At 40.7% G+C, this 26,792-nt stretch overlaps 2 protein-coding genes and 1 long non-coding RNA gene across 3 annotated transcripts; 2 read left to right on the top strand and 1 right to left on the bottom strand.

Moving 5' to 3' along the window:
- Positions 1-6,371: 6,371 nt before the first annotated feature.
- LOC131877678 (uncharacterized) lies at positions 6,372-9,509 on the top strand. The gene is made up of 2 exons (XR_009372903.1): positions 6,372-6,774; positions 8,231-9,509. It is a non-coding gene; the product is annotated as an uncharacterized LOC131877678 (long non-coding RNA).
- Positions 9,510-9,608: 99 nt separating this feature from the next.
- On the bottom strand, positions 9,609-12,459 carry LOC131877674 (calumenin-B-like). Its single transcript, XM_059223420.1, has 5 exons — positions 12,340-12,459; positions 11,877-12,183; positions 11,585-11,811; positions 11,210-11,519; positions 9,609-10,131 (listed from the first exon to the last, which is right to left on the bottom strand). The coding sequence occupies exons 1-5, from the start codon at positions 12,375-12,377 to the stop codon at positions 9,943-9,945; spliced, it is 1,071 nt and encodes a 356-aa protein (XP_059079403.1). The 5' UTR covers positions 12,378-12,459; the 3' UTR covers positions 9,609-9,942.
- A 3,084-nt stretch (positions 12,460-15,543) lies between these two features.
- On the top strand, positions 15,544-17,916 carry LOC131877676 (transmembrane emp24 domain-containing protein 2-like). Its single transcript, XM_059223423.1, has 3 exons — positions 15,544-15,785; positions 16,289-16,649; positions 17,441-17,916. The coding sequence occupies exons 1-3, from the start codon at positions 15,684-15,686 to the stop codon at positions 17,617-17,619; spliced, it is 642 nt and encodes a 213-aa protein (XP_059079406.1). The 5' UTR covers positions 15,544-15,683; the 3' UTR covers positions 17,620-17,916.
- The last annotated feature ends 8,876 nt before the right edge of the window (positions 17,917-26,792 follow it).

Here is a 26,792-nt window from a genome sequence, read left to right on the forward strand (position 1 = left end):
ACTCCCTCATCGAATCCTGGTGCCTGGTGTGTGTTTTTATATTTAGGGTGAGCAAAATCCAAGACCTGGATCAAGTTGGCGCCTATTGACAGAGTTCTCCGGAGAGAGCACCAATAACGTTTCGTCCTCTAAACTCTTCTGAGCCTCCACACTAACCAGGTAGGTTGGTTGAATCAAAATACTCCAATCCTAGCCATCACATCAACAACTAGAGAGGCTCATGGAGCGGTAATAGGGCACTTGAATCTTACCTCCGAACCTTGGGTACGTACATTAAACCCAGATCATGATTACCTTCGTCACCCTGGCTTCAGAGTAAATTTTTTGAACTTGTTGCTGTTGGAGGGAAGCTCTCCCCGGATTCCCCTTCAGAGGGATCCTCGCTTATCATTGGGCTCGCTGGATGCAAGGAACTCAGCTAGTTGACGAGGTGGTCGGTCGCATCAGGAAGGCAAGGGGGCTCTTCAGTCAGTTCTTGGAACCCCCGCCATCCATCACCTGCGTTTTGAGGCTCTTCAGTGCTGCAGTTGGCTCTTGCTCCGTTTACTTTCCACTTCTTAAGGTTTCTTTATGGATTCCTTGAAAGTGTATGGCTTCAATTCCAAAAGGATCCCGCTTTGAGGTCCTTGGTTTAGCTTTACAACCATCCGAAGCTTGAGCCCTTGATTTAAGAGAGGTAGGTTGTAATCTTGATTAGATTTGGTGGAACTCGAAGGAACGTGTAGGGAAAAACTTGTGACCTTGCATGCTAAATAGTAATTGGAAATTAGGGCTGTGGAGCTCAGCGTGGATATTAGTGCCTCAGGATTCGCCTCACTGAAGGTCGGAATGATGTGAGGGCTTGGTAAATGGCCATTGGAAGACGGAAGACTTTTGGATATAGGCAAAACGGAAGATTGAGGATGAAAAAGTTTGTAATTGAGGACATTCCCCATTCACTCATTGGTTGGCGTCAGAAAAAAGAACTTTCTGTTCGAGGAAAAATTTGCATTTGGAAGGAACAAGCTTTGGCAGTTGGAGCCGAACTTCTCCCAAATTGGACCTTTTTGCTTCTGGTCGAAATTCAAGTGGTGTGCAAATACCCTTCTTTCTCCAATTTTCGACTTCGCCTTTTTGGATCAATAGAATGGTCTCTTCCGTAGAATGAACTTGAATGGTTTGATGATGGACCCCAACTTCCAGTTTGGCCAACTAGTATGGTGAAGGTTCTGAGTGCCTTGCCTGTTTCGTGGTAGACCCCAAGACCAATCGCCCGCTGAATTGGAAGTTATAGGAGCCTTACTCGAACTCTTCAGTGTCCAACCACTGTCGTTGGCTGCGTGGTTGGTAGGTGAGGAAGTGGGCACCATCTTTCTCCTCGGTTTGATCTCCCCTCACGTTTTTGCCATCTATGATCGAACGGATATGGGTGTGATTGCAAGGTCATTTGTTTCCATGCTCGATCCGATATGGGCTTGGCACTCCAAAGATCTGCAAACTGGCTCGAACTCGATTCCATTCCCTGGATGCGACAAACGTGAGCGTTTGAGAACCCTCCCTCCGTACTTACTTTTCAACCTTGGGGTGACGAGATTGGTAGCCAGCTTAATTATGCATACAGGGAGTGCAGAGCCAAGTCCAATAACAATCCTGTATGATCTATGAAGTTCCAAAGGAACCTCTTCTTTCTTTCTTTCTTTCTCGCTTCTTCCTTCTCCCTCTCTGTCTCTTTCCCTCTCGTCATTCTTCGTTGTTGCATAATGGTCCTTGGGTAGGATCTTGGCTAATACAAAGGGACTTCTTCTTCTTCTTCTCCTCCTCCTCTTCCTCCTTCTCGTGTCCAGGGACTTTCCAGGGCTCAAGGCTATTTGCCAAGACAGGGATTTGTTCCATCCAATAACATGTGAGGCTCAATCAGGAAGATCTCGAGGAAGTCTGGGTCCTGCATTTTTTGAGAAAACGAATACTCGACGAAATGTCAACAAATTCAAAAGAGATCCGTTACCACTTCAAGTGTTTACGCGTTGCTCGCTTGAACGGGGATGGATGCACTTAAATATCCCCTGTAGTATTGCCAAGAAATGCATTTACTGGAGAATTATATTCCTTGTGATTGAGCCAGCTCTACCAAACCAACAGCTAGCTCCCTCTACAATTTCCCGTAAGCCACCACCAAAAACGTGCCCGAAAAAATTCCAGAACCTTTCATGACGTTCTTTTACGCCCTTTCCACGTTGTGGAACAATCTTACAGCCCTGCCAACACTGGCTTTAAAGAGTCATCACTATTTTGGCGGGGCTCTTTCAAAGCCTCTATTGCATTTTCCCATGGCTATGAAATGAGACCCGGGTTAAAAGAAGGAAAAAATGTCCCGCCCTTAACGGCTTGAATTGGGTGGGGCTTTGCATTATAAAGCCCGGAGAGAATCTGCAATGCAGATACGATAAATTCGGATCTTTTGCACGTCTGGAAGTGGAGATTGGCCTTAATTCGTTGGCTACAAATGCCGGAATGAGCCTTTCAGGGTCTTTCCAAGAGTAAAGAAAACTTCAATTTGAAATTCATAAGATTCACGTTCACCTCATTTGTTGGCGTTTCAACTGAATCCAGGGATGACAAAATCTAAAACTCGCCCCCTATTCAAGTAGCTAGCGTGAAACACAGATGTGGAGTATAAACTAAATTTCGTTGTCCACCATAGTCAAGGTCTCAAATGGAACATTTTCCTGTGATCCTTCAAAATCCAGTCGGTTCCAGAACAACTGGGAACACGATCCCCGGAAAAATCGAGCGGTCACTGGTAGCTAAAAGCATTTCGTGCCTTGTATCTCAAGTACTTGATGGCTACTACAGAGTTGATGATAGCAACGCTTGTCCGAAGAGTCATGGATGGGATTGGCCTCAAAAATCTGACCGACCAACATTAGGGTTCCCAAAGCAAAGCGAACGGTCAGATCCCTCGGTTATACAAAGGCCTCTTTATGAAGTGGTGTTGGGAATTACTTTTAAAAGATGGATCACAGTGCGTGCTCATGTATGAAGTGGAAAGACATGGCCTTGATTGGATGGAGAGGACCTGGTCTATCCAACTAGCTGGGGGCTGCAAATGTCCACGGTTATCCCCGTACAACTATTACATACACCATGTTCGTTTTACTCTCTCACTCGCCGAGTTTATTTTGATGGGAAAACTTTACAATTAATGGGCCGTTTTGGAGGTGTGAGGGCAAATTTTCTCAAGTGTACGTGTGTCTACTGGTTCCATTGAAGGGGAGTGTGAAAGGCTGGTGGGCTCTGATGGATTTGAGGGTTGACATCTTGTCTCATCATCATTTTCTCAAGGGCCCATGTTTCCAGGCCCCGACCATCTGCTCAAGCTGACTTGCTTTTATTCAGAACGTTTGGGGCCTTGGAACGACATTCATCCGTGTTTTTCAGGGAGCTTTACTTTTGGGGACAGATACTTGCTCGAGGTTCTGCCGAGTTGTTTTGCCCTTTGGGTGATTACAGTGTATGCCATAAAAAACTAATATATCAATTGCAGATTGCCAATGAGTCCAAATGGGACCAATATAAACCATTGAATTGTATGTAAGGCATTGAAGCGCCAATGTTCAGCGAGCAAACGCATTTAGATTGGTCCAGAATATAGACCCTCATGGGGACTAATGTGCCCATCTATTCCCTCTAGACGTCTTTTGGGGTCCTTCTGTCTGTTGTTGCCACTCGCAAAAAGGGCTGAATTAAATTACAGAGGCTTTACAGAAACGAGGAAACGAGATCGTGTGCCATTTGTTTATCGCACTCCGTTCCATGTTCCATTTTCTCTGGTGGACAAAGTTGACGGACCCATTTTTCAAAACTAAAAAGCCGAGATATACTCTGGGGGAAACAGACTGGGAACATTGGAGTGGAACGTGAAATTATATTCGCCAGACGTGGTAAACAAGTTGAGCATTATGCAGATGATCCAGACTCGGGGGCCTCACAGCTTTTCCGGGGAAATCCTGTGGAGGCAAATGAATCTTAAACCAATCCTGGATCTAAACATTCTCACTTTTGGTTTTTTTACATGACTGGAATTAAGCTCAAGGAATCGTGCTCATTGAAGAGCCCTTTGGTTAATTGATTATCATTTGATAGCGGGGAGAAGTTCGGTAATTTCCCACTGATGATTACTTCAAATTTCCAAACTCGATCTTTACAAGGGAAAATGCTTTTGACGGTAGACTGTAAAACGATATGGCGATTTTGGTACATGCAATTTTACTTAACTTACTTAAGATTAATTTCTGGTGTTTTGATAATCATCAAGCAATTAGCCTTTTTTATTGCTGTCAAAATAACCAAATGCTATTAATGACACACTAGGAGATGATACATGTTGATTCTAAAAAGAAAAATTGACCACACAAAGCATTCATCCAAAGAACTAAATGGATTTCTTTTTTTGTGGCATGAAACCTGCTGTCACAAAAATGTTTCTGATATTAAAGAAACCTTGTTAACTTCGAGGTATGTGTGACAAAGAAAGGAGCTTTGATGAATAGATGAAAAGCGAAAAGAAACCTTCAGCGAAGATAACTTTCTCTACTTTAGAGCTCGACACCTTTTGTCGTGTCCATAAAAAGGACCAGATTACAAAAAGGCAATGATGATTCAGATCACGTTTCAGTTTTTCTCCTTGAAGTCTTGATTTTAGCCATAGGTCTAAAACTGTTTGGCAACTGCCTGACGACAGGACAAGGTTATTGTGTTAAATTACCGGCAAACTTCTAATACAAAAAGTTGGCCTTGTGGAGACCTTAATTAGTAAACTTCCTTGGGAAAGCAGACGAGATAGTTTCTACCTCAACGAACTTTGATTAACTGCAGTATGCTGAAATTTTGAAGGCGTCAGTAAGTTAAGGTTCAAAACCTGTCTTCCTTATTTTTTGCATGCTAAGCGGAAACAGAGGCATCTATCCTGATATTGATATCTCAATATTACTGTCAAAGTGACGAGGGTGAACAACAAAGCCAAGATAAGGGTTAAAAGTACTAGGAGTTAATGTCTTGAGCACCAGAATTTGACAGCGGCTTTGTTTCAAGGAATAAAAAATACCATCGTCAATGACACTCCTAAAATTTGACAGATCAGACATCCCTCCTTCAAAGAAGTATCTTGATGTACACTAAATAGAAGGCCTTTCCCGCATTGTCATAAGTTTACAGGGCATTAGTACAAACAAAGACACCAGGATCATTTGGTATTCTACCGAAGAATCATTGAATTTTTGGGAAAATTGCCTCAAGAAACGAGACCTAGGAAAACACTTGATTCAGCCTAGAAAAGTCTACTTTTCTCAAGCTCTTTGAACCTACGTATGCTTTGAGATTTTCTGGCCATCTTTTCTCACGTGCTCTACAACAATGCTGAACGTGTTTTGCCATAGGATATCTTGGAAGTGAATAACTTCCCGGCACTAAAATGGTTTGGAATTTTATATCAAAATCAATTGTTATGTTCTAGCAATTCTTTAGTGACCTGTTCCACTCTCAGCCATATGTTGATTCAATTCATGTCTCACAAGACCCTCCCCCCAGTTTCTAGATATCCAGTTGACCAAAGAAAGTTCTTCTTGATGTATTGTAACTTTTTGATGTACGATTAGGTATTGTCAGAAAACTTTTTGGCCGGTGCCTAATTGTTACTTGATTTAGGGGTTCGAGGCTTGCATGCATCATGTTTTGGCTAAAGGAGAGCAGGTATTATTACTTCTATTCATTTTTAAACCGTTCTTGTAGGTCATGCATTTCGTTCTTCGTTATTAACTTATTATGTAGTAAGTAGAAGTTTGAAATAGACTGAGCGTCTCTCACGAGTTCCTTAGAACTGTCTGCTTACACTAGTTGTCCAAGTTATTTTGCTTTGCCGACATGAAATAACTGAATAGGTGTACTGTCTCCAAAGGTGATGTACAGTAATTGGCCCTTACTAAGAAGCTCGTCGGCAATGCATAAGTCCTTAGACTAATCAATGGCAGCTTTGCTTAGTATCAGGATCAAGTTCCCATGTCATACGTTCCACCAACAATGAGCACCGACATGTGATCCCTTTCCCAGGAACAGCCTGTATAGGAACTCTCCCCAACGTCTTGGTCCTGAGATCTTGTCCCCGTTTGGATCCAGACAAGATGTAATTTGACGATGAAGGTTATATACATATTTGGCATTCTTCATATCTTGGACAGCCCGGGAAAACTTACGAGTCTTTTCAGAATATCATTTTGATCCCAGATCGTCGGACTTGAGACAAAAAAGAAGCTCTGCACTGTTTACAACATGCATAACCGTCTTTGAATGGCTCTTTCTATCCCTGAAAGTGTGCCTAGAGTCCACGATAGTAGGGTACTCCGTAGCGGCCAACTTGAAAGACAGTGGCAAGAAAGACGAGGGATTAGATGAAAAGGACGAAGGTTCAGCGTTAGATACACGCACACGGAGAGTCTTCGAACGAAGAGGGAAGGCCGATGCAAAGAGACTCAAAGTCTTCAGCCTAGACAGACGAGCACGAAGAAGGACATGGGAAAGCCAGATAGATGTGTAACGCAAGGCCAAGCTCAATGTACAACTTTGAAGTCGAATGCCAAAGAGTCACATTGTACAAAAAAAAGCTTCTGGGACATAGAAGAGTCGTTGTTCTCTGTTCACAATTCTGATCCAAAATTATTACCACGCACCTTCTTCATTTCTCCGCAGAGGGGGTGAGACATGTAATAATCAAAGTGCCAGTGGAAAAGATAATCTCAGCAGGTGAGTTTGCATATCCTCTTTGGCATGGAATTCATAATCGTCTCTTATGATGAGGTGAGATTCCTGGCCTTGAAAAGTCACCCTAGGACTTCTCTTTTATATTCATGGGGTAATCATATTTTCCTCTTGGGAAGCCTCAGTGTCCCTCGAAAACGAAAATATCCCGGAAACGAGACAGCCCGTCGTTGTTGGAGCTAGGAGCGACCAAATGTTGGCACCCTAGCACATCTTCCTTGTTTTTGGAACCACTAAATTGTCCTTGGATCGTAATCGACGCAACGGAACGTTGAGAGTGTTTGGACAGAATGTCTTCTTCGTCGTCGTCGATTTATAGACAAGTACCACTACAATCCTGAAGTGGCGACGGCGTCCATCGATCTATCGCTCTGGGAGGCTAATTCATTGAAAGTAACAACTCTTTGCAAACGAGACGAGGACCACTTAGTAGATTGTTTCCTTGTTTATTTTCGATCGGCAATCACTCCATGTCTTCGAAGACTCGGCTCCTTTTGTGTTCCTTAGAAGCTCCGTGAGAAATGAAGGCTCTTCAACCTTGCCAGGCAAATTTACTTCAGATTTCTCGATGATTTTGAACCGAAGCACTTTCATCTCGGCCGTGAAGCACTTTTACCCCAAAGAGCATTAGGCAGATCTCCTTTTGATGGGTAAGGTCTCAAATCCAAAAACCGGATGGGTTCGTCCTTTTTCCACGGTCAGTCAACCGCCAGTGAAATCTGCTTTTAAAAGGAATTTCGTGTCAATATGGAGATGATGGGATTCCGGGAATGAGGTCGACGCCGTTTGAGGTTCGTGAAAAAAGAGAATCCTCGTGAGCAAAAAAAACCCCGAATGGAATTGGCCCTTTTTCTCGGCGGGCTAGGGTTGAACCAACCGATGATTGAATTGTCAGGTTCTTGGCACTTGCATGTCAGGAGGAATAGTGTTTGGGCTGACTCAATATTGATTTTCTCGTGTAAAGCCTAGTGAATGCTCCATTCACGTCTTTGTCATGACGACTATTCAAGAATTCTTCGGGGTCCCACATGTTCCCTTTCGAACAAGGCATTGATGACTTGGAACAAGTATAGTGCAAGTGAAGCGAGAAAAGAGGCGGGACCCGTTGGGGGAATTACTGAATACTACTTACTCAACCAGGACGAGGCTGTTCACTGTGCATTTGAAAGGATCCCAACGACATCAATCATATCATTTGGACACATGGAGCAGTTTTTCTTATCCGTGGCCCAAAATCTCCAGGGTTTCCCCATGGAACTTGGCCCACGCTCGTAGATCAAAGCTCACTTCCTCGCTCCCCACGTTTAGGTTTGCCTCTGAGCACCGAGCCCACTCCAAATTAATTGGTTAATGGCAAGGAAATTTCGATAGGCCCCCGTCGAGGCTTGCTGTTCTACTTAGACGTTTTCAATAATTATTGGTTATTCTCCGTTCCTTCCAGATGTTCATCCAACCTAAAAGTTGATGAGGGTAAAGATGTGGCAACTCAAAGATATGTCTGCGCCTTCCTGGCTCCCCAACCTCTTCACACACATTCTGACCACCCTAATACTATTTTCATGGTATTGTCATCTCGGGGCCAGAGCCACGTCCAGTGTGGCAGCCTCGATTACGTCCTCGGCAACCTCTTCCAGTCGTCAGTACGACCAAAGCAAGAACAATCGAGTCCTCGCCGACGAATATATGACTACGGATCACAGCTCGGAGGACGACGACGATCAAGGCAGCGCCTCGAATTTCCTTTTCCCCAATGCTAATGATGAGAGCTATTGGAGGGAGATCAAGGCCATCATTGGCGGTGTCCTAGGCTTTTGGGGTGGTGTGGGTGGTCTGGGGACCTTGTTTCTCGTTGTCGTCCTCAGCCAGCGTTATTGTTGCCGAAAGTCCGACGAAGAAAAAGATGGCGACGGATGATGTTATTGGGTGTAACTGGGAAGACAATTCATATTTTCAGTGTGACCATCGGCTCAACTCTAGAATGGGTCTTCGGATGATCGTGCTGCCCGTGGGCATTTGGAACCATTTTTGCAAACACGTGTGATGAAGGAATGGTTTTGAACCTCACCCAGGCAGACTTGCCATCCTCAATCCAGTGGGCAATAATTAATAAACTTGCCTGAATGTCCACCTGAAGACGTCAATAAGATACTCCACATGAAAAACAGAAAACATGAGCTCATTGTCGTTGCTAACATACACAAGTAACAATTGCCCAGTTGCACCCCACCTCGTTGAAGTTTGACGAGAACAAGTACTAATGATCCTAGTATCCGTTACTAACTTCGATTCAATTTCAACCCTCCCAAGAATTCATTCAGATTTTTGATCATCCAAGTCTACCACGTTTATAAAGCCCGACTTTGATAGAAAAAGAGTGTTTCCTATGCTTCATTTTTTTTCCTTTTCCGTTTCCGTGTTGAGTCAAGGTGACTTTCCTTGACACGCAATATATATATATATATATATATATATCATGATTTGTATCCAAGGAACACCTTGAATCTGTGATGTGTTTGTAGGAACTTCCAATCTTCTTGTCTTGTTTGGCACGCCCCTTCACAGCTCCAACCAAAAACCTTGTTATGTGATTCAACGTTCAATTTGGCAACCCAACCCCCAAGAAATGGGCCCCTTTTCATGTGTAACCGATGGAAAATGATTGTCTTGTCAATGCTCACCATACTTTATCCAACAGAAATAAATCACGTTTGTTAAAGAGATTTATCCTGAACTCCAAAATACAAGACTCGGAACATAACTTTTTTTTAAAAGATTTCTTTTCGCATATAGGTTAATGTCTTCAGAAAAAGAACGGAGAATACTTTGTTGAAGATATCATTTATTTCCATGGCTGGTGAACAGTGACATAACTATGAAATGCACTTTGTTACCAATTTCTTTGTAAAAACTAGCACGGGAAGACCGGTATTGTAAAGAGATTATCGTCGGCACAGATCTTTGAGAGGAAAGGAGTATTTGAGATAAAACGAACTAATACTTTACAAGTAACACAATAACATCATTGTCCTAAGGCAGCTGTGATGATGCTTGCTCTTTTCCGTTTATCACCATTTCGTCACACTGGGATGACAGGATAAAACTTCAGAGACTGAAATAGTTTGTGGGGTTGGTTGGCGCCAAAATCACCGGGACTCAAAATTCGTCATGTCTGGTCAAGGCCTCTCCAAAGTCGGTGGCTTGAGAGCCCACAAACAAGTCGTATTTATCGATGATTTCGGCCTTGGTTAGCTTGCCATCTTGATCGCCATCAGATTCATAAATGAGATGCTTTGCCTCAGCCTCGCTGTGATCAAAATCGGCCGGGATGATCCAGGCTTTGACCTGTAAGTAGGGCGATGATTGTTCATTATCTTTCCTAACTACTGAATAATTCTTGCAAGATATTGATAGGCCACTGGAATTCCTTACGAATAGGGGAGCAGATTATGGTAAATAAAAGAGAACTTTAATGCAAATAATGCGAACGAAAGTAATGGCTAAAATGGTACATAAACGATAATGTCGTTATGGAACACGTAAAAATCGTGCCAATTTATATAATGAGGTTTAGAACTCGTGAAAAGATTATCAACAACCTCCCTAGACTATCTATTAGTTGGTAAAATTAATTTTCCCTTGATACTCAACTCTTTCCCTTGAATCTCCTTCAACACCGTTATATGATGGCAGTGAAAATTGCTTTGGAGAATAGAGTAAGAAAAGTAAGATAAATGTCATTGGTAGTTTGTGGTGGAAGAGAAGAGAAGTGCAATATAAGAGTCCCCAAACTTATCTATTCCATCCTACAAAGTTTGTAAGGACGGGAGACCATACTTAATTTCCATTTATTTAAAACAAAAGCAAAGCAAAACATAATCCTTCTTCAGAAAAAATCCAAAATTCCAAGAAATATTTTGCTGTAGAGCCAAATTTAACTGAAGATTTTCAATGATCTATTTCAATGGTTTGATTTATGGTTAGAAATGACCCACAAAACGCAACGTAACAAACAAACATGAAAGCGTGAAAAATAGCCAAAAAAAATCCCTCTTTATCATATTTTAGATGTTTGCACTCCTACTCATTAGGAATGTCTGTATTTTGGTTGCTTGTAGGTACAAGTAATCCTTCCAAAAACGTAGATAATTATGATAAGAGCAAAATGATATGATAAACGCTACAGTGAATATAAAATTGTTCAGGGATTGCTTGTTAAAGTACTATTTGTTAACGCTTAAACTTTAGATATCTGGTCCACCAACGAACTTGAGTGGGCTCATCGGCCTAGACCTTGAATTTGGGAGTGGTCTTAAACTTTGATGAAAGAATCAATCCAAATCTGACTTAAAACTTTGTTACTGGATCAAGACATACGTCTTTCCTCTGGTTATACCAATGAAAGAGAAAAACAATTTCTTACCTCCTCCAGGTCCATAAACCCGTCCTTATCGGCATCTCTGAACTGTTCGAATTGCTCGCGCTCAGATTTGACCCAATCGGGTTCTGCGTCTCCAGAGTCTCCCCGATACATATCTCCAATGTATTCTTCCAAAGAGATCTTGCCGTCACCGTCTTTGTCAATATCCTCCAGGGTCTCTTGGACCACAATATCACGCATGTGCTCGGCTTCTTCCGGATGAAGAAAATTTGCGAATTCGGTTTTAACCAGCTTGCCATCTTTGTCCTCATCGGCCAAATCCCACCGTCTTCGATCACGGTCTTCCATTTTCCTGCGGGAAACAAGATTGACTTTCAGCCCAGAACGACTCAAATTCCTCACACTTGTCAAATCTACTTGTAGGTTTGATGCTCGTCCTCCAATTCAGCCTCTTGGCCTTCCTCGGGTTTTTCATCATCCAAGAAGCCATACACGAGATGTCGGTAGGTCTCCCAAGGGATGGCATCCGCATCAGCCTCGTTGTGCTGCTTCCATTGACGCTCCACATCGTCACTGATGTACCTTTGTTGGGTGAACTGAATCCAATTCCGCATTTCTTCATATGTCACAAAGCCATCGCCATCCTGACAAAATCACAGCTCCAGATACAATCTCATGGTAGTTGATTTGAACTATCTAATGATCATACCTGGTCGATCTTGTCCACAATCTTGGCCAATCTCTCTTGACTTTCCTCCGGGGTGAGGTCATCGAATTCATGAGCCTCATCTCCCAAGAACGCCTCATGATCGTAATCAGCGTCATGCTCACTGCCCCCTTCATGGAAATGCTCCTTGTCGCTCAGATCTCTGCCACGAAGAACCCGCTCTGAATGTTCTTCGCCCACTGCGGCCGAGTTAGCCGCATGCGTCCATGCGGCTAAAGTTAAAGCTAGTATCACCAGTGACCGCATGGTTGACCTAGGAGTGGTGCAGCAATGTAACCTCAAATCACCTCTAAAATGAAAAAGAAATCTGACACTCTGGAACCATGTATCACGTCGATCCAAATGGAAATGGAGAGGAATGTGCAAATGGCAAGAACACATGCCTTAAAATATTCTCGGATCTCTAGAATCGGTCCTACAAGAAGAGTTTGGATTTGTAACTAACATAACAAAATCCTTGCTTGCTAGATAGATATCCATCATGTTAGCGTTTGCCAATTCCCCTTCCAAGGAAATTGGGGTCAAATGAACAAGATCTCGTTTTCTCCGTGATTCCAGCCTATGATGACGTGGAACAAGAACTAGTGAGTAGTGCACCAATGACCTTTGACTATGCTAAAAACCAAGGCCGGTAAACAACATCGTAGGATAATCATGTTATCGTGGACAACTCACCCGTCACCCGATACGACACTCAGGTACTTTTGTTTTAACAAACTTCTATGAGAGGTCCATATAAGAGGAGTGACCCTTTTGATTTGAACCTGTGTATACTGTGGAGTTCTGCTCACAGATTTTGAGGCTTCAGGGGCCCACACGAATAAGGGTGGCTGTCCGTCCTACAGAAACTTCCAAGTGTCATGTTGAAATGAATAGCTTTTGGTTATCGTTCTTATTCTATTTGGTTCAATCTTTTTAGTTTGCTATTTTCCTGTATGAGTTACACTCTTAATAGATCTGTAGGGTAAGCAAATCGGCCGGCGTCCCTATGAATTTGGAAAGTAGCCGGTCTCTTTAGAGCGAGCAAGGAGAGCATTCTCAACAGGCAACAAAGTCATCAGTGATGGACGGTACAAGTCAAAAAGAGGTCATAAACACATACTTTGATATCAGTAGAGCTGTAAATAAATGGCAAATAAAAAAACCTAGAGAAGCACTTCAACCCTATAAAAAGCAGGTGGGAAGATTTTAAAGATGCAATTCAAAGCACAAAATATGATCGTTAAGTAAAAGCCACGAAAAATGAAACAACCCAGAATTGCCAAATCTTGCTAGCTCTTGTAAAAACAGAAGTTTTTATGAACATTAAGAGTAACACAGGCTATGTAATGAATGAATTGGTATGGATTGGCAAGACTGGTATCTAATTAACTCAATCAATTTTCATATTACTCTCGGCGTGATAAATGCATTTAAACTTTTTATAATTTGCAAACTCTCAAAGTAGGGTATAGCTTCAAGTAGCAAGGAAACTGTCAACATAAGTGCTTCATAGCAATTGAATTTAAATCATGAAACAACTAGAAATATTTATGAACTCAAACTTGCGCAACAAACTGCCAAATTTTTCAGTTGATAATGTTTATTTTTGAGAGACCAATACACAACTTAACAAAATTGAAATCAGTGATGTTATTTTGACAAGGAAAACTTCAATTCCTCATTCTTTACTGGATTAATGGACCTTTTTTTGGATTTTGGCTTTCTACGGGCTTTTCTAACCCCCAATTATTACTAGTGCTTTCAAGATTAAGGGTTAGTTTTCTTCTATGCCTTTAACTGTTAATTTTTATATGATATTCAATCTGCCATGACTTAAGTGGGCAGACTAAGCTAGTTTTTCAATGAATGTAGGGTTGATGCAAAATGCTAACTATAACTTTGCCTAAATCTGACTTAAAAGGTGATGTTCAACAACATCTACTTACTCACTACAAATATTAGGTGGGAGGAAAGTGAACAATGAGGGAGCCCGAGAAGGGAGGGAGGCGAATTTCATAATTTGAACTGGCCAAGATTTTTGCCGTCTTGAAGGTGCTCTCAAAACACACATTAAGCATCTACAGTCACTTTAAATGACCCTGAATCCTGGGTTGGGACAAAGGTCATGGATCCTGATGAAATCTACAGTATCAGATACCTTTCATCCCTTCTCTGAACCAGGGCATTAGTAACAAAATTACAGTAATTTGTTCCTGAATTACAGTAATTGCATTACATTGTGAAGTTGTGTAATTGTAATGACCCAAAATCTAAAAGAATTACTCGTTATTTTTTCCTTTTTAAGCTTCCAGAATGGTCTTTGATTTTCGTTTATCTCATGACAGCTGCGGAACCTTCAGGCTCAACAGAAATTGCCAGTTTTTGCTAATTTGCTAACTGTCAGGGTTGGAAATTGGTCTTGCTCTTAACTACTCCTTAGTATGAAGTTCCAAAGCTTTACACTCCCCTATGCAAGAGCTCTCTCATTCCATCAATGTTTAAAGTGAAGCACCTTTGGACCTTCTTGACCTTTTGCAAACATGCTGAACTCATTGGAGCCCAAATCCCGCTGTGGCATTCTCATCTAGTATTCTGCTTTAAAAATTATGTTTTCCCTTGGCTAAACTAATAGACCAAATGGAAAGGTAAAGTAGCTAAACATATGTAAATCCTTTATCTCATGGACATTTTAATGTTTTTCAAATGTTTATTTGCAAGAATACATCTCAAAGCACATTACATGGCTGTTAATTGATAATTGATGAAATTGCCCAAGATCTTGGTTTTTGAAGTGGTAATGAAAGAAGTTATCTTCAAGCAAGTCTTAGAAAGTACGTTCTCATTTCTCAATGCAGGATTCATTTACGATTTAGTAATCAACATTTATTTGCAGATAGTACGTTTATCACACATCACTAGTATCACATTCACATTGCCACCCTGAGATTGAACATGAATTTCCACTTTGCTGGAAATTCGACAACTCGAGTAAGTAACCCGATATCTCAGCGCTTAAGCTTGATGATGAGAGGGATCGTGATCGCAGATACTGGTGGCATTTTCAAAACCAAGGCAATTTCAAAAATATATATATTACGCAGTATTGCGGCAGTTAATTTGTGTCGCTTTGATTAATGTGGTTATCGGTATATAATGCAAGGAAAAGAAAGATCGATGGTGGTACATTTATACAAGATATGAGATGCTCAATATGGTTGGGCTTATAAGACGAAACATATATATAGCTAAGCAATCACGCTGTTCATGAGAATCCTCAATGTGACATATTGCTTGTCACAAGTCTTCGTGGGCCCTTTTCAGCCGACACCAAGAAAATCCCCAATTGTCCTATAGATGTCTCTGCTCACCTCACCTTGAAATAGAGGGCGCTCCAAGCACTCTGACGTGGAACAAGCCTGTCCGCAAGAGAAACATCACTCCTCGAACATTAGACTAGCCAAAGCAGCCACTTAAATGCCAGTTTCATCAACTTCAACCACAATCATCCCGCCATATTGCCTCGACCTAGTATGAATATGGAAAGTTTGAATGCCAGAAATGGTTTCAATTCTACGAATTTGGGAGAAAAAAAATCTAAAAGAAGCATCCTTTTATAGCTGGGACTTTGATCTGACTGAAAGCTAAGAGTTGTGATTGAGCGGTACTGTTCACGCTTTGGTTGGTCACGTATGCTGCTGAAACATCAGAGAATAACAGTTGGCACTGAATATTTGGCTTAATAATTACTTATATGTGCATTTCTGCTCGATTCCAGTGTCAAGCTGAGCCAAATATTATTTGCCATTCATGATGAAGACACTATCGCCAATTTGCTTCCAAACTCAAAGCCTGGTGGCTTTAGTTCTCATCCTGGGCTTGGTGCAAAAATCCATGGCTTATTTTATCACAGTGAGTTCATCGGGTTTGATAATAGGATATTAACTGACCTCTGATAAGATTGATCAACGAAGACTGTCAAATGAAACTGAGAACTGAATTATTTCAGAAAGATCAAAATTCATGGCGGGGAAAAAAACAACAACCTTTTTCATACATCAAGGAACAGTGTGGTTTTTTTTAAGATTCCATTGGGGACCTTGATAAGTACAGTTGATTGGTTTGCTGCCTTTCAATTTTGGACGTTCAATTATGTTAGGAATCAAATTTCGAGCATCATAGTGATGTTGATCTCCACGCTCAATGATTTTGACATAACCAAGATAGTAGCCGATTGCAATTTCGCCCAAAACAACTTTCAACCCAAAAGACCAAAGCAAATTGAAATGTATTACAAACAGATCGTCCTATTCCTCTCCTCAATGTTAACAAGTCCGTTTTCGTTCCAAATTCTTGGTAGGTTGTTGCCCTTGTTTGATACACTTTTTCATGCTAATGGCTTTTATGTTGTGCAGGTGGATGCTCACGCGGAGGAGTGTTTTTTCGACAAGGTCAAGATGGGCACGAAAATGGGTTTGATGTTTGAGGTGGCGGAGGGCGGATTCCTGGATATTGATGTCCGGATCGAGGGTCCTGATGGCAAGGTGGTCCACCAAGGAGAGCGCGAGTCCAATGGGAAGTACACGTTTGCCGCTCATATGGACGGTGTGTACAAGTATTGCTTCTCCAATCAAATGAGCACCATGACCCCCAAGATTGTCATGTTCAGTATGGATGTGGGCGAGAGTCCGAGCGATAACACCAATGCGGATGGAGATGAGCCTAGTCATAACAAGTTGGAAGACATGATCAAGGAATTGAGCACAGCTCTCACTGGTGAGTTACTTAATTTATGATTCAACAGTTATCGTCCAAGGTCTTAATTCTGTCAAAATAAAGATTTGCTCACTTATGGGTACTTTTTGAGATCAGGATGCCATAGAAATCAAGTTCATTGGCACGGCAAGGATGTTTCTTGAGTAAAGTGTCTTTAATTTAAAAAAAAAAACTGGATGTTGGCTGATTCGAAAATAGTTTTCAAATTTCAAACCAGAAAATATACCTGTGGAAATGATATGTTTAGCATTATCTTTACTTGAACCAAGGTATATTACGTAGCTTTGTCATCACAAAACTAGCTCTCTATTCATATGCGTTGGATTCCCTCGTATCCTGTATTCAAAAACTACAAATGAATCTATTTCTCCTCAAACGTGTGAGGGATTGTTTATGAATATGTGACTGGGCTTTGTGTTATTATTAATATAACTTAATTTTGGTTGAACCTCATTCTTATTACTATTGTCAACTGGAATCCACATGGTTTCTTCTTTGTTTCGGTTTGGTCTCGATCAAAACTTTTCCTTAACATCTGCTACCCATTTCAAGAGACTTATGTTTAGACAAAAAGAATGACATTGTGTTGCTTCGTTTATGATCTCAAGGAAGTTTTGGTTTATTTTTTTCCAAGCGCTTTGCCCCATATCAAACCCATGTCAAATCAGGCAAATCATGCAAGCTTATGCCGTCCTTGTAATTAAAAGAAAGTTTGACGGAGAGGCCCAAAATAGCAGTAATTTTCAATATTTCGCAATCTCGCCGAATTCCTACAATGATTTGTTTTTTAGGTGTGAAACATGAACAGGAATACATGTCGGTGCGTGATCGCATTCATCGGGCCATCAACGAGAACACGAATTCGCGCGTGGTCATGTGGTCCTTCTTTGAGGCTTTGGTCCTCGTCGCAATGACTCTGGGACAAGTATATTACTTGAAGCGATTCTTCGAAGTTCGTCGTGTGGTGTGAAGGGGCGCATAACCCGAAATCCCTCCCTTACTTCATCTCCTTGACGCACATTCTTCGAAAAACTGTGATTCATCGTTTCCCTTCGCTTTGGCTCTCATTGGCCTTTCATTGTTGACAGAGGGTCTTGAGAGCGGCACAAGCAAATAACAACTTCTTGGATGGTTCCGTCATCTGTCCACGGGGCCTTCAAGTCGATGAAGATGGCCCAGGTTTCATTCATTTCATTTCCACCTCGAAACGCTTCATTTGTTTCATTGCTTTTGTTAATAATAATAATAAAAATGGACAGAAACGGTATATACATTTCTGAGAAAGATAGTACGATCGTTTGTGAGAGTGTTATTAAGTGCGTATTGTGTGGGTGAGATAGATTCTGAGATGTGTTTTTGAAGGGTTTCTCAGTAGAAAGTCTCGAATTTCGAACTTTGATGACGACAAACTTTCCTGGGTACATACGAATGAATGAAAGTTTTGCCACAACCGGAATCAAATAGCTTTGACCGTCCCAACTTCAATATCATAAGTCCAGACGGCCAAAATCTGCATTTCAAAACTCCGTTTACGCCATAATACCTGGTGAAAATATACCCTTAAACATGCTTTATAAACCCAAAATATGCACTTCAGAAATCCAAAATATGGAATTTGAAGTGATAAAAGACTTCAGATCAAGAGGCAGGCTGTTGCAAAAGTACGCTAAGCGTACTTCATAATTTACCAGGGCACTGGCAACAAAATTGCTATAATTCGTTCCTTTTTTTGAAAAAGGAACTGCAGNGCTATAATTCGTTCCTTTTTTTGAAAAAGGAACTGCAGTTCCATTACATTTTAAAATTGTGCTATTGTAACGACCCAAGAACTAAAAGACTTACCTGTTACTCGTTCTATTTTCAGCCTCTAGAATGGCCTTTTATTTCTCGTTTATCTCGTAAGAGCTGAAGAAACTCAAGACTCAACAGAAATTACCATTTTTTTGCTATTTCCATCTAACATATTATGAACAACGAAACAGTTGAAAATTGTGCTTACTCTCAACTACTCTGAGGGTGTTCTTTTTTTTTTTTTGGTGCGGACTTCCTTACCGCTACCGGGATTGAAATCCCAGCAGTTCAAGACGAGAAGATTATTTATTTTACTTGACTTTTATTTATATATTATTTGATCGACCAACGAATTGGAGTTGGCTGATCTGGCTAATCCTTGAATATAAGGTTGATCCGGAATTTTAGTCAAAAACTTGTCTAAGTCTGATTTAAATCCTGCTATTGGATCAACCCCTACATAAGCCCTACGAATATTTGAAGGCAGCAAATTGAACAATGAAGGAGCCCCGAGAAAGAAGAGAGTTGGACTTCATTGTTTTAACTAGCCTGGATTCTCGAGGGCTTGATTTTAATTCTAGCTAAATTTCCAAAGTCTCCACAACCACAACTTTAGGCATAGGCTTCTATCTAGTAGGTAAGCTTTACCAGCTTGACAATGTCTAATACTGTTTTCCATCGTGACTTTTGCGACATTGTTTCGAACCTTCAACAATCAATATCCCATCCAGGGTCCCAATCTTGACTCCTCAAAGCATTATGATGCAATACATTTTGAACAATTACGTCAAGATTAAATAAATGTCAATGCTCGCTATTGAATAATTTTGATGCAAAGTCTTCCGATGTTACGCGTTAACACTACTTAGAGCAAAAAACACAACTTCTTTAGAGAAGTATGATCTTAGCGCTGAACTGAAATCAGCAATGTTATGAATACAGTGGAGGGGAGAATCCAATCTTAAAGGTTGCCATCTCACAGAATTGATTTTTTTGTAAAAGATCGATTTTAAAGTCCTCTGATTAACATTTTCTTGACAGAGAAATAATGTAGATATACATCCGAATCAGCAATTTTCTCTGCGATTCTTTCCTAAGTTATGATCGAATTAAAATCTGTTCTATTAGGGCTCTCTCAACAGTTGAACTTTAAACTGGGTAGCAAGAGTAGGAATGAAAAAAGAGAGAGAAGAAGAGGAGGAGACATGGATTCTTGGACAAAGTAAACATGCTTAAAAGAAAAGATCAGTAAAGGTCAGCTGGTTCTGATTCTCTCTGATTAGACGATTCTTCTCTTGGGTCCCTTATTGTTATTGGTCGTGGGCTTATAAGGGCTGACGTCTCCTAAACAAAAAGCTCCATTAGTCATTGAGTTGATAAGATTCAAAACATTTGTAGGGCAAGCGTTCATCAATGCAAAAGACATGAAATTCTTCATCATTATTTAAAATGGTTGGATGACTCGAAAAAACTTCAGGAAAAATGTTTCGTAAAATTGGGAGCCCTGCGAAGGTACTTCTGCATAATTATCATTTTAATTTGTTTGCGTGTTCGAGATTCGAAAAGTCAAATGTCCAAATCAGAACAGTCCTCAAGCTGGGGTTTCTTAAAAGAAAGGGTTCCCAATTTTACCTCAACTGAACCAGTGATGGTGCTTTTTGTTTAGGAGAACTATACATAACCGCAGTCCTTGAAAACATTTGACCAATAAGAAAAAGGGACCCAAGAGAAATTAAATTTTCCATCTTAAGCATCTTCAGTCCTACATAAGTTGCTTTAACTTGCCCTGATATAAAAATTCTTGCATAAGTTTGGCCACACCACTTTCCCCTCAAGTTTTTGTATTGGGATACGGCGGCCTTACGTCACAAAATACGAGCAAAATGTATACAAGGTTTGTCATTGGTTGAAATTGCGGGTAAGCAAAGAAGGAACAATCAGAGCAATAACTGTCAAAGTAAAAGAGCGGGAAATTCAAACTGATCGAAAATCGTCATTTTCAAGGTTGAAGTTTCACATGTTCCAGTCAATAATTTTGTACAAAAATGATACTACAACATGACATTTTTGTAGCCGTTTCAGAATCAATCACAATTAGAATCCTCTTTGCAAATCCCTTATGTACAGTAAACTTGACGATGGCCGAATGCGAAAAAAACTCCAAATTGCCCCTATGCTAGATTTCACAAGAGATGGTCGCTTCTTTCATTGAATGATCATTTATCAAACAAAAATTAGTGGCTAAGACTAATACAAAAGAGAATGATTTACCTAAAATGACTTCACTAAAGAATTGGCCAAAAGCAAAGTTAGTCACCGTTGGAAAATGATGAATTTTCGAAGCTGCCGACCTCCAATACAAACCCAAGTTGGCACAAGTTCCTACTTGGACATGTTAAGCACCAGACTACATGACCTGTCCATGCTTGCTTCACATCAGTAGTTTGTACTCAAACACTTTGGGGGAAACTGAGGTGGCCAAACTTACTCAAAAATGTTTCCCACTATGGCAAATTAAATCAACTTATGCAGGCTTAGCAGAAATATGCACCAGGGTTGCCAGGTGGCGGAATTCAACGCCAAATAACTCAAATGTGGCAGAATAAAAAAGTCGTTTGCGGCGTTAAATTTCAATTGGCGGTAAGCTGAATATGTGGCGGAATATGGCGGAATGAAACCTGAAGATACTTGTGAAAAAGGCATGGTTGGTAATGTCGCTAATTTTAGTTGTTGGTTTCATTTTGAGTTGAACATGTCTTTAACCTTACTCCTTTTATCTAAATTCAGCTTAGTTTAATGAAACGTCATTGTTTGGTTGCAAATGTATCTGGAATGGAATAGATGAGAGAGTTAATTGCAATTTGCCCGGTGGCATGTGTGGGTTGGTTTTGGGTGGAATTATTTTGAGTTCAAACCTTGACTCAAAGTGCTTTCACACAATAACTAAATCCAGCTCAAGCTTTTCCCTACGATGCAACTAGCATCCCAATACTTCACATTTAAAAGAGTAAAAATTAGAATGCTTTCATTTTAGTCCATGTCCCTTCATCCTGAGGGAGAGTTGAGATAAAGCGCTGAGAGGAACCAAATTTGATCTAGAAACCTGCATGGTTTTGGGTATCAATTTAGGGGTCCAAATTAAGAGACAAGAGGATTTTTGATCTTTGTCTATTTATTACCCTTTCATCTTTATATGATCTTTGAAATTAGGTCAAAAGTAGCTCAAAATTAGCAAAATTAGTTCCAATTTGCCATTTTACATGCCCTTTTGCTTTCAAACCTGCTTAAGGTTTTCTGTTTGATATTTTTTTCCTTTGAGAAAAATATATTTTGTTATTTCAAAAAACTTTTTAGTGATCATTTTAGAGCCCTAGTTATGATACATTGAAAATAATATTGTTCCATTTTAAATTAATTAAAATAGTCAAAATGTGGCGGAATTTAGGGGAATAGGAATATCAAAATGGCGGAATAAGTTTTTGAAAGTGTGGCAACCCTGATCTGCACCAATGATGACACGTCAATATGGTTTTGGTTCTATGCCTGGTTAGTTTCTCGCAATCTGGCTGTAACTGCAGCCAAAAAATCCCCACTTTACGGGTTTCCTGACCTAACTATCCAGTAAGTGTAATAACTCCAATCAAACCTTTTGTGGTGAATAGAAAAAGAAATTACAATGTCAATGTCTTGTTTACAGTTTTTAGAGTTTGCTATTCTTACAAAAAATCTAATTTCCAAAGAATATTTTAAGTGGAATCTTAACTAATGCATTTACCTACAACCGCCACCTGGAACAAACCTGGGCACAAAGATTGTTACATCTAGCTAGTCTCCCCATTATCCATGACAATTGTTAGTGCTGGAACAAGTCAGGACTTGAGTCTGACTGCGCCCAAGTCTTTCTCTCAATTTTTGACTTGAAAAAATTCGACTTGACTGGACAGGACTTGAGTTGTAGTGAATAGAAAAACAAATAACTTGGCAATATGTTTTCCCCACTCATTTTTGGATTTGGTTGTTGTGTGAAGACATTGTACCGTAAGAAACTGTGTTACCTTAAAACCTAATTAAGTTTCAAAATTGTAGATCTCACTTTGAGTTGTCAAATTAAATTAAAAAACAAGAACAAAAAAAACCAATTTCATGATTCTATTCCCTTACTTTGAGCCACTTATTCCTTTTCTGCCACAAAAAACTGTTCGCATTTTTTTTTCTATTCAGTCATATTTCGCCACTCCTTTAAGTTACGGTGCGTATACACGAGAAACATTCTGTCACAAAGTTTGCCTACAAATTTCGGAAATGTTTCGTATTTGACAAACATTTCAACTCTGAGCCGTCTACACGTGAAACTACCGGATCAAAACGGTTTGACAAATATTTTGATTGAAGAGAGAGATCCACTGACTCATTACTTCAAAGCTGCCCATGGCCATCACCTTCCCTGTCAATGCCGTCTGTTCTTGTGGGCGGGTCCTTATTGGTTCTATAAAATTCAACTCTTTTTAGTCAATGCCATCTGTAATGTTAACTGTGTGTAAATATCCAAATTGTCTTTAATATGTTTAATGCTCTTATTATTTTTGTGTTACGTTTCTGACATGACCTTTGGACTATATATCGTTGTCATATTTCGACCTTACTCGGCTATTAAATAGTTTATGATACTCTTGGAGAGCTGTTGTCCATTTATTCACGATTATAATGAGTTTGGAAAATTGGTCGGGTGTTCGTTTCCAAACAATTGGTTTATGATTTATAGTCAAAATGAATTTCGAAAACCTTTCGAAAAGCAAAGATGTTTTTTAAAAAGGCATCATCAGGTGGATGAGTTCATAGAACAGGGCAAAACATGCTTTTCAAGTAGTCATCGATTTCAGCCAACATATGACCGCACAGATTGAAATTGGCAAAATAAAGGACCTTTTTGGAAACGCGAAACATTCTCATCATGATAGTGCCCATCGGTTTTTTTTTAAATTTCATTCCTCAGTTTTCCTATTTTTCATTATCTAATCATCTTTGTTTACCGTGCATAACATAAATATTGAATGAAAGACCCATTGGAAAATGATACGATCACTTGCAAGTTCATCTGATTAGAAATCTAAAATCAAAATATTTGTCAAACCGTTTTGATCGGTAGTTTCACGTGTAGACGGCTCAGAGTTGAAATGTTTGTCAAATACGAAACATTTCCGAAATTTGTAGGCAAACTTTGTGACAGAATGTTTCTCGTGTAGACGCACCATAACTAGCCATTTGACAAACATTGTTTTGGATTTCACAAGCATTTCACAAACATTTCTCGATTTGAACATGTTTAAAGTTTGTTTGCCCAAGAGCAAATATTTCATGGACGACAGCATCCTCCCCAGCCCTTTCAACCAAGGTGTCCATTTTCAGCTAGGTCAGAATTTACCTCAATTCGATCCATGATGGTTTATAACAAAGAAAAATGTATATCAAATTCATTTTGACGCAGAAATAACCCCAACTTAGAGTATGAAGGGGCCTGAAATTGTCAATCAATGTTCAAAGTCATCAGATGTCATCCCATCCCCTCTTATTCAGTAGTCACACTTCCATCTCCTATCGAGGATTAAATAATGATGATGATCGATCAACCAACCAACACCTCTCTCCTGAATCCAGATTCATCTCCTCCCGTCCAGACAATGGAAGTGTCGACCCCAGTCACCCACCCACCCTGGGCCTGTCCTCTCGCTCAGCCCAGTCCGCGGACCCGGCCCCTTCTCTTACATCCGTCTGTGAGCAAGACTTGAGCGAGCCAACCCAAAAAGCTGGATGGATAATTCCTTGACCTCGTCCAAAGAAGACTGATCCGATTGAAGTTGGATCAGATCATCAGAGGCAACAGATCATCGGCCCATATATGGAGGTGCTTGGTCAGTTATTAGTCAGCCCTCGACGTACATACACCCTTGAGACCCCAGCATCCAGACCAGCCAGCCACTTTTGGCTGCTCTTTTGTCCATTTCCCGCCCGCTCATTTTAGCCATGAAAGCCAGATCAGTCGGATTCAACGGACTGAGTCCTACTCCTCAGGTGGGTTATGGTAAAGTTCATAGAACGGGGAAAACATGCTTCAAGTAGTTATCGTTTCAGCCAACATATGACCGCACAGATTGAAATTGGCAAAATGAGGACCTTTTTGGAAAGCGAAACATTCTCATCATGATAGTGCCCATCGGTGTTTTTTTCAAATTTCATTGCTCAGTTTTCCCTATTTTTCATTATACTAATCATCTTGTTTACCGTGCATAACATAAATATTGAATGAAAGACCCATTGGGAAATGATACGATCACTTGCAAGTTCATCTGATTAAAATCTGCCTGATTGTTCTTTCTGTTAAACCAGGTTTACTTTTTTTATGTTGTGTTTTTTTTTTGGTCAATCGTAACCTCTTAGGGTACGTTGGAAAAGGCGGTGCTTTGATTTTCCGAGCTTTCTGGCGATCCTGATTTTGAAATTTTATTTGATCCACATCACTACAACAAACCATATGGGGGTACCCACAGTCATATCAACGACTAGATGTCGCATTGGCCCGACCTCAGTGCAGAGGAAAGTGGATTTTAAGTCAACAATCTGTACACCAAAAAAGAGGAGGGTGACTGCATGATCAGTAGTAAGACGACTTAATATCGCTGGGCCTTCAACAAACGCTATCAGTGACAAGCTTCACTCTGAAATCTGGCCACGCTGGCGGATGAAAAGCATGAGTCATGTACACCAAAATTTATGTACAGCTGATGAAGGCAAGTGTTCGCATTTTTTCCTCGCGCTATGCGAGGTCTAGTCATTATATGGTCTGTGGGGGTACCCCATCCCGTTTGTAATCCATTGGCCTCTTTTTCACAAAAGCTCATTAAAACATGTCACCTGTTCCGTCCACAATCGAGTACGTCATCTTAATATGATATGGATAATGATGTACAGGATGAATGATTGCTCCCCGGAACGGGTTTTTATCAAAATGTTAAGATAATGTATGTTATTATCTTGGGAAAATCCCAAAGTTGTTGGATTGCCCATTGTGTAGTCCGTTTGTCGGTCAGATGTCGACCAAATGCCAGCTTATGCTTGTAGTGACATCGTGATCCATCACAAGTAGCTCCTCCAGCCCTTGATCATAGATGTATAATGTCACAGGAACCGGTGTGTCAAAGAGCTTTGTGATTCAGTGTGAATCAATCTCTACATCGTTCCTACCTCACCAAGGAAAAGCTCCAGTACCAAGGGGCTGGTCAGCCCCAGATATAACCATGGGTGAGGAATGTCGGCTACATGTTTGAAGGGAGCAGGAGAACAGGAAATCCCCGTCTACCACAACCGCCCATCACAACCCTCTCAGATCCAATGAGAAATGTGTTTAGAACCACAGTCATGCATCACCCTTCATCGAAGAAGGCCTCGATTTGGAGCTCGAGGAGGAGAATCAGTTTTTGAAACCTCTCCAAAAAAGAACCCCTGCCATTGTTAAGTGCTGGGACTTCGCCATTGTTGTGGTGGCCAAGAAGTGGAACTGTTTCAAAGGACAGAGATGTCATCATATGGGAGTAGGAACCCGGAAGCCGTGCAGAAGAGCAAGAGGACCTGGGAAGTTGCAAGTCTGAGTACAGCACTTCGTCACTTGTCACGTTAGTTAGTGGACCTTCAATCCCGTCTAGTGGACGTCATCAAGCATCTCCATTGGACCATCTTGCCAGACATCGAGCAGTAATTATTAACTCATTGATTTCAAATGCGTATGTCCCCTTTTCCATTGGCCCTACAATTCCCCCACTTTTCTTACCGGAGCAAGACAGCTGATAGGCGGTGTGTTTGTGATGAATAAAGTAGATTGGAACTGTACAGTTTGCCTTGAAGAGCAGCCCAGATTTCCCAGACGACCGAGATTGTGCTGGCATGCGTAGGAGTAGAGGTAGCAAGTTATTTTATTTCAACTTTATCTGAAGTTCATCACTCTTGTAGCAGAAATCAGTAGTTAGACTCTAGAGTAGAGGTCGACTTTGATAGACGCGTTTAGACTAGGACAGTGACCACATTTTGCAGGATATTTAGCCTTGAAGATTGGCCCAGGTATGCCAGACAACCGAGATTGATCTGGGACCAATGGGGAGTAGAGGTAGCTAGCGATTTGTATCCTTAGTCGTTTAAATGATTGTTTGAGGCCCTGATAAGGAGCTCGAACTATTGCTCGTATGCCCTGATTAGGGTATACCGGAGGCCTTAAGATAGGTCTAAGAAATTTAAGCCCTTGTATTAGGTGCTCTCCATCTTGAGAGCTATCAAGGTATTTTTACCTAGTGCTTGGGTCAGGAG

Source organism: Tigriopus californicus, chromosome 3, assembly GCF_007210705.1.
Source record: "Tigriopus californicus strain San Diego chromosome 3, Tcal_SD_v2.1, whole genome shotgun sequence".
NCBI classification, from domain to species: domain Eukaryota; kingdom Metazoa; phylum Arthropoda; class Copepoda; order Harpacticoida; family Harpacticidae; genus Tigriopus; species Tigriopus californicus.

Excerpts from the sequence above, each read along its gene's own strand:
- LOC131877674 (XM_059223420.1), bottom strand. The coding sequence starts at position 12,377 with ATGATGGATATCTATCTAGCAAGCAAGGATTTTGTTAT. Across the intron at positions 12,184-12,339 it reads GCAAGCAAGGATTTTGTTAT|AGGTGATTTGAGGTTACATT; the intron begins GTTAGTTACAAA and ends TTTTCATTTTAG. Across the intron at positions 11,812-11,876 it reads TTGTGGACAAGATCGACCAG|GATGGCGATGGCTTTGTGAC; the intron begins GTATGATCATTA and ends TGATTTTGTCAG.
- LOC131877676 (XM_059223423.1), top strand. The coding sequence starts at position 15,684 with ATGATGAAGACACTATCGCCAATTTGCTTCCAAACTCAAAGCCTGGTG. Across the intron at positions 15,786-16,288 it reads CCATGGCTTATTTTATCACA|GTGGATGCTCACGCGGAGGA; the intron begins GTGAGTTCATCG and ends TATGTTGTGCAG. Across the intron at positions 16,650-17,440 it reads ATTGAGCACAGCTCTCACTG|GTGTGAAACATGAACAGGAA; the intron begins GTGAGTTACTTA and ends TTTGTTTTTTAG.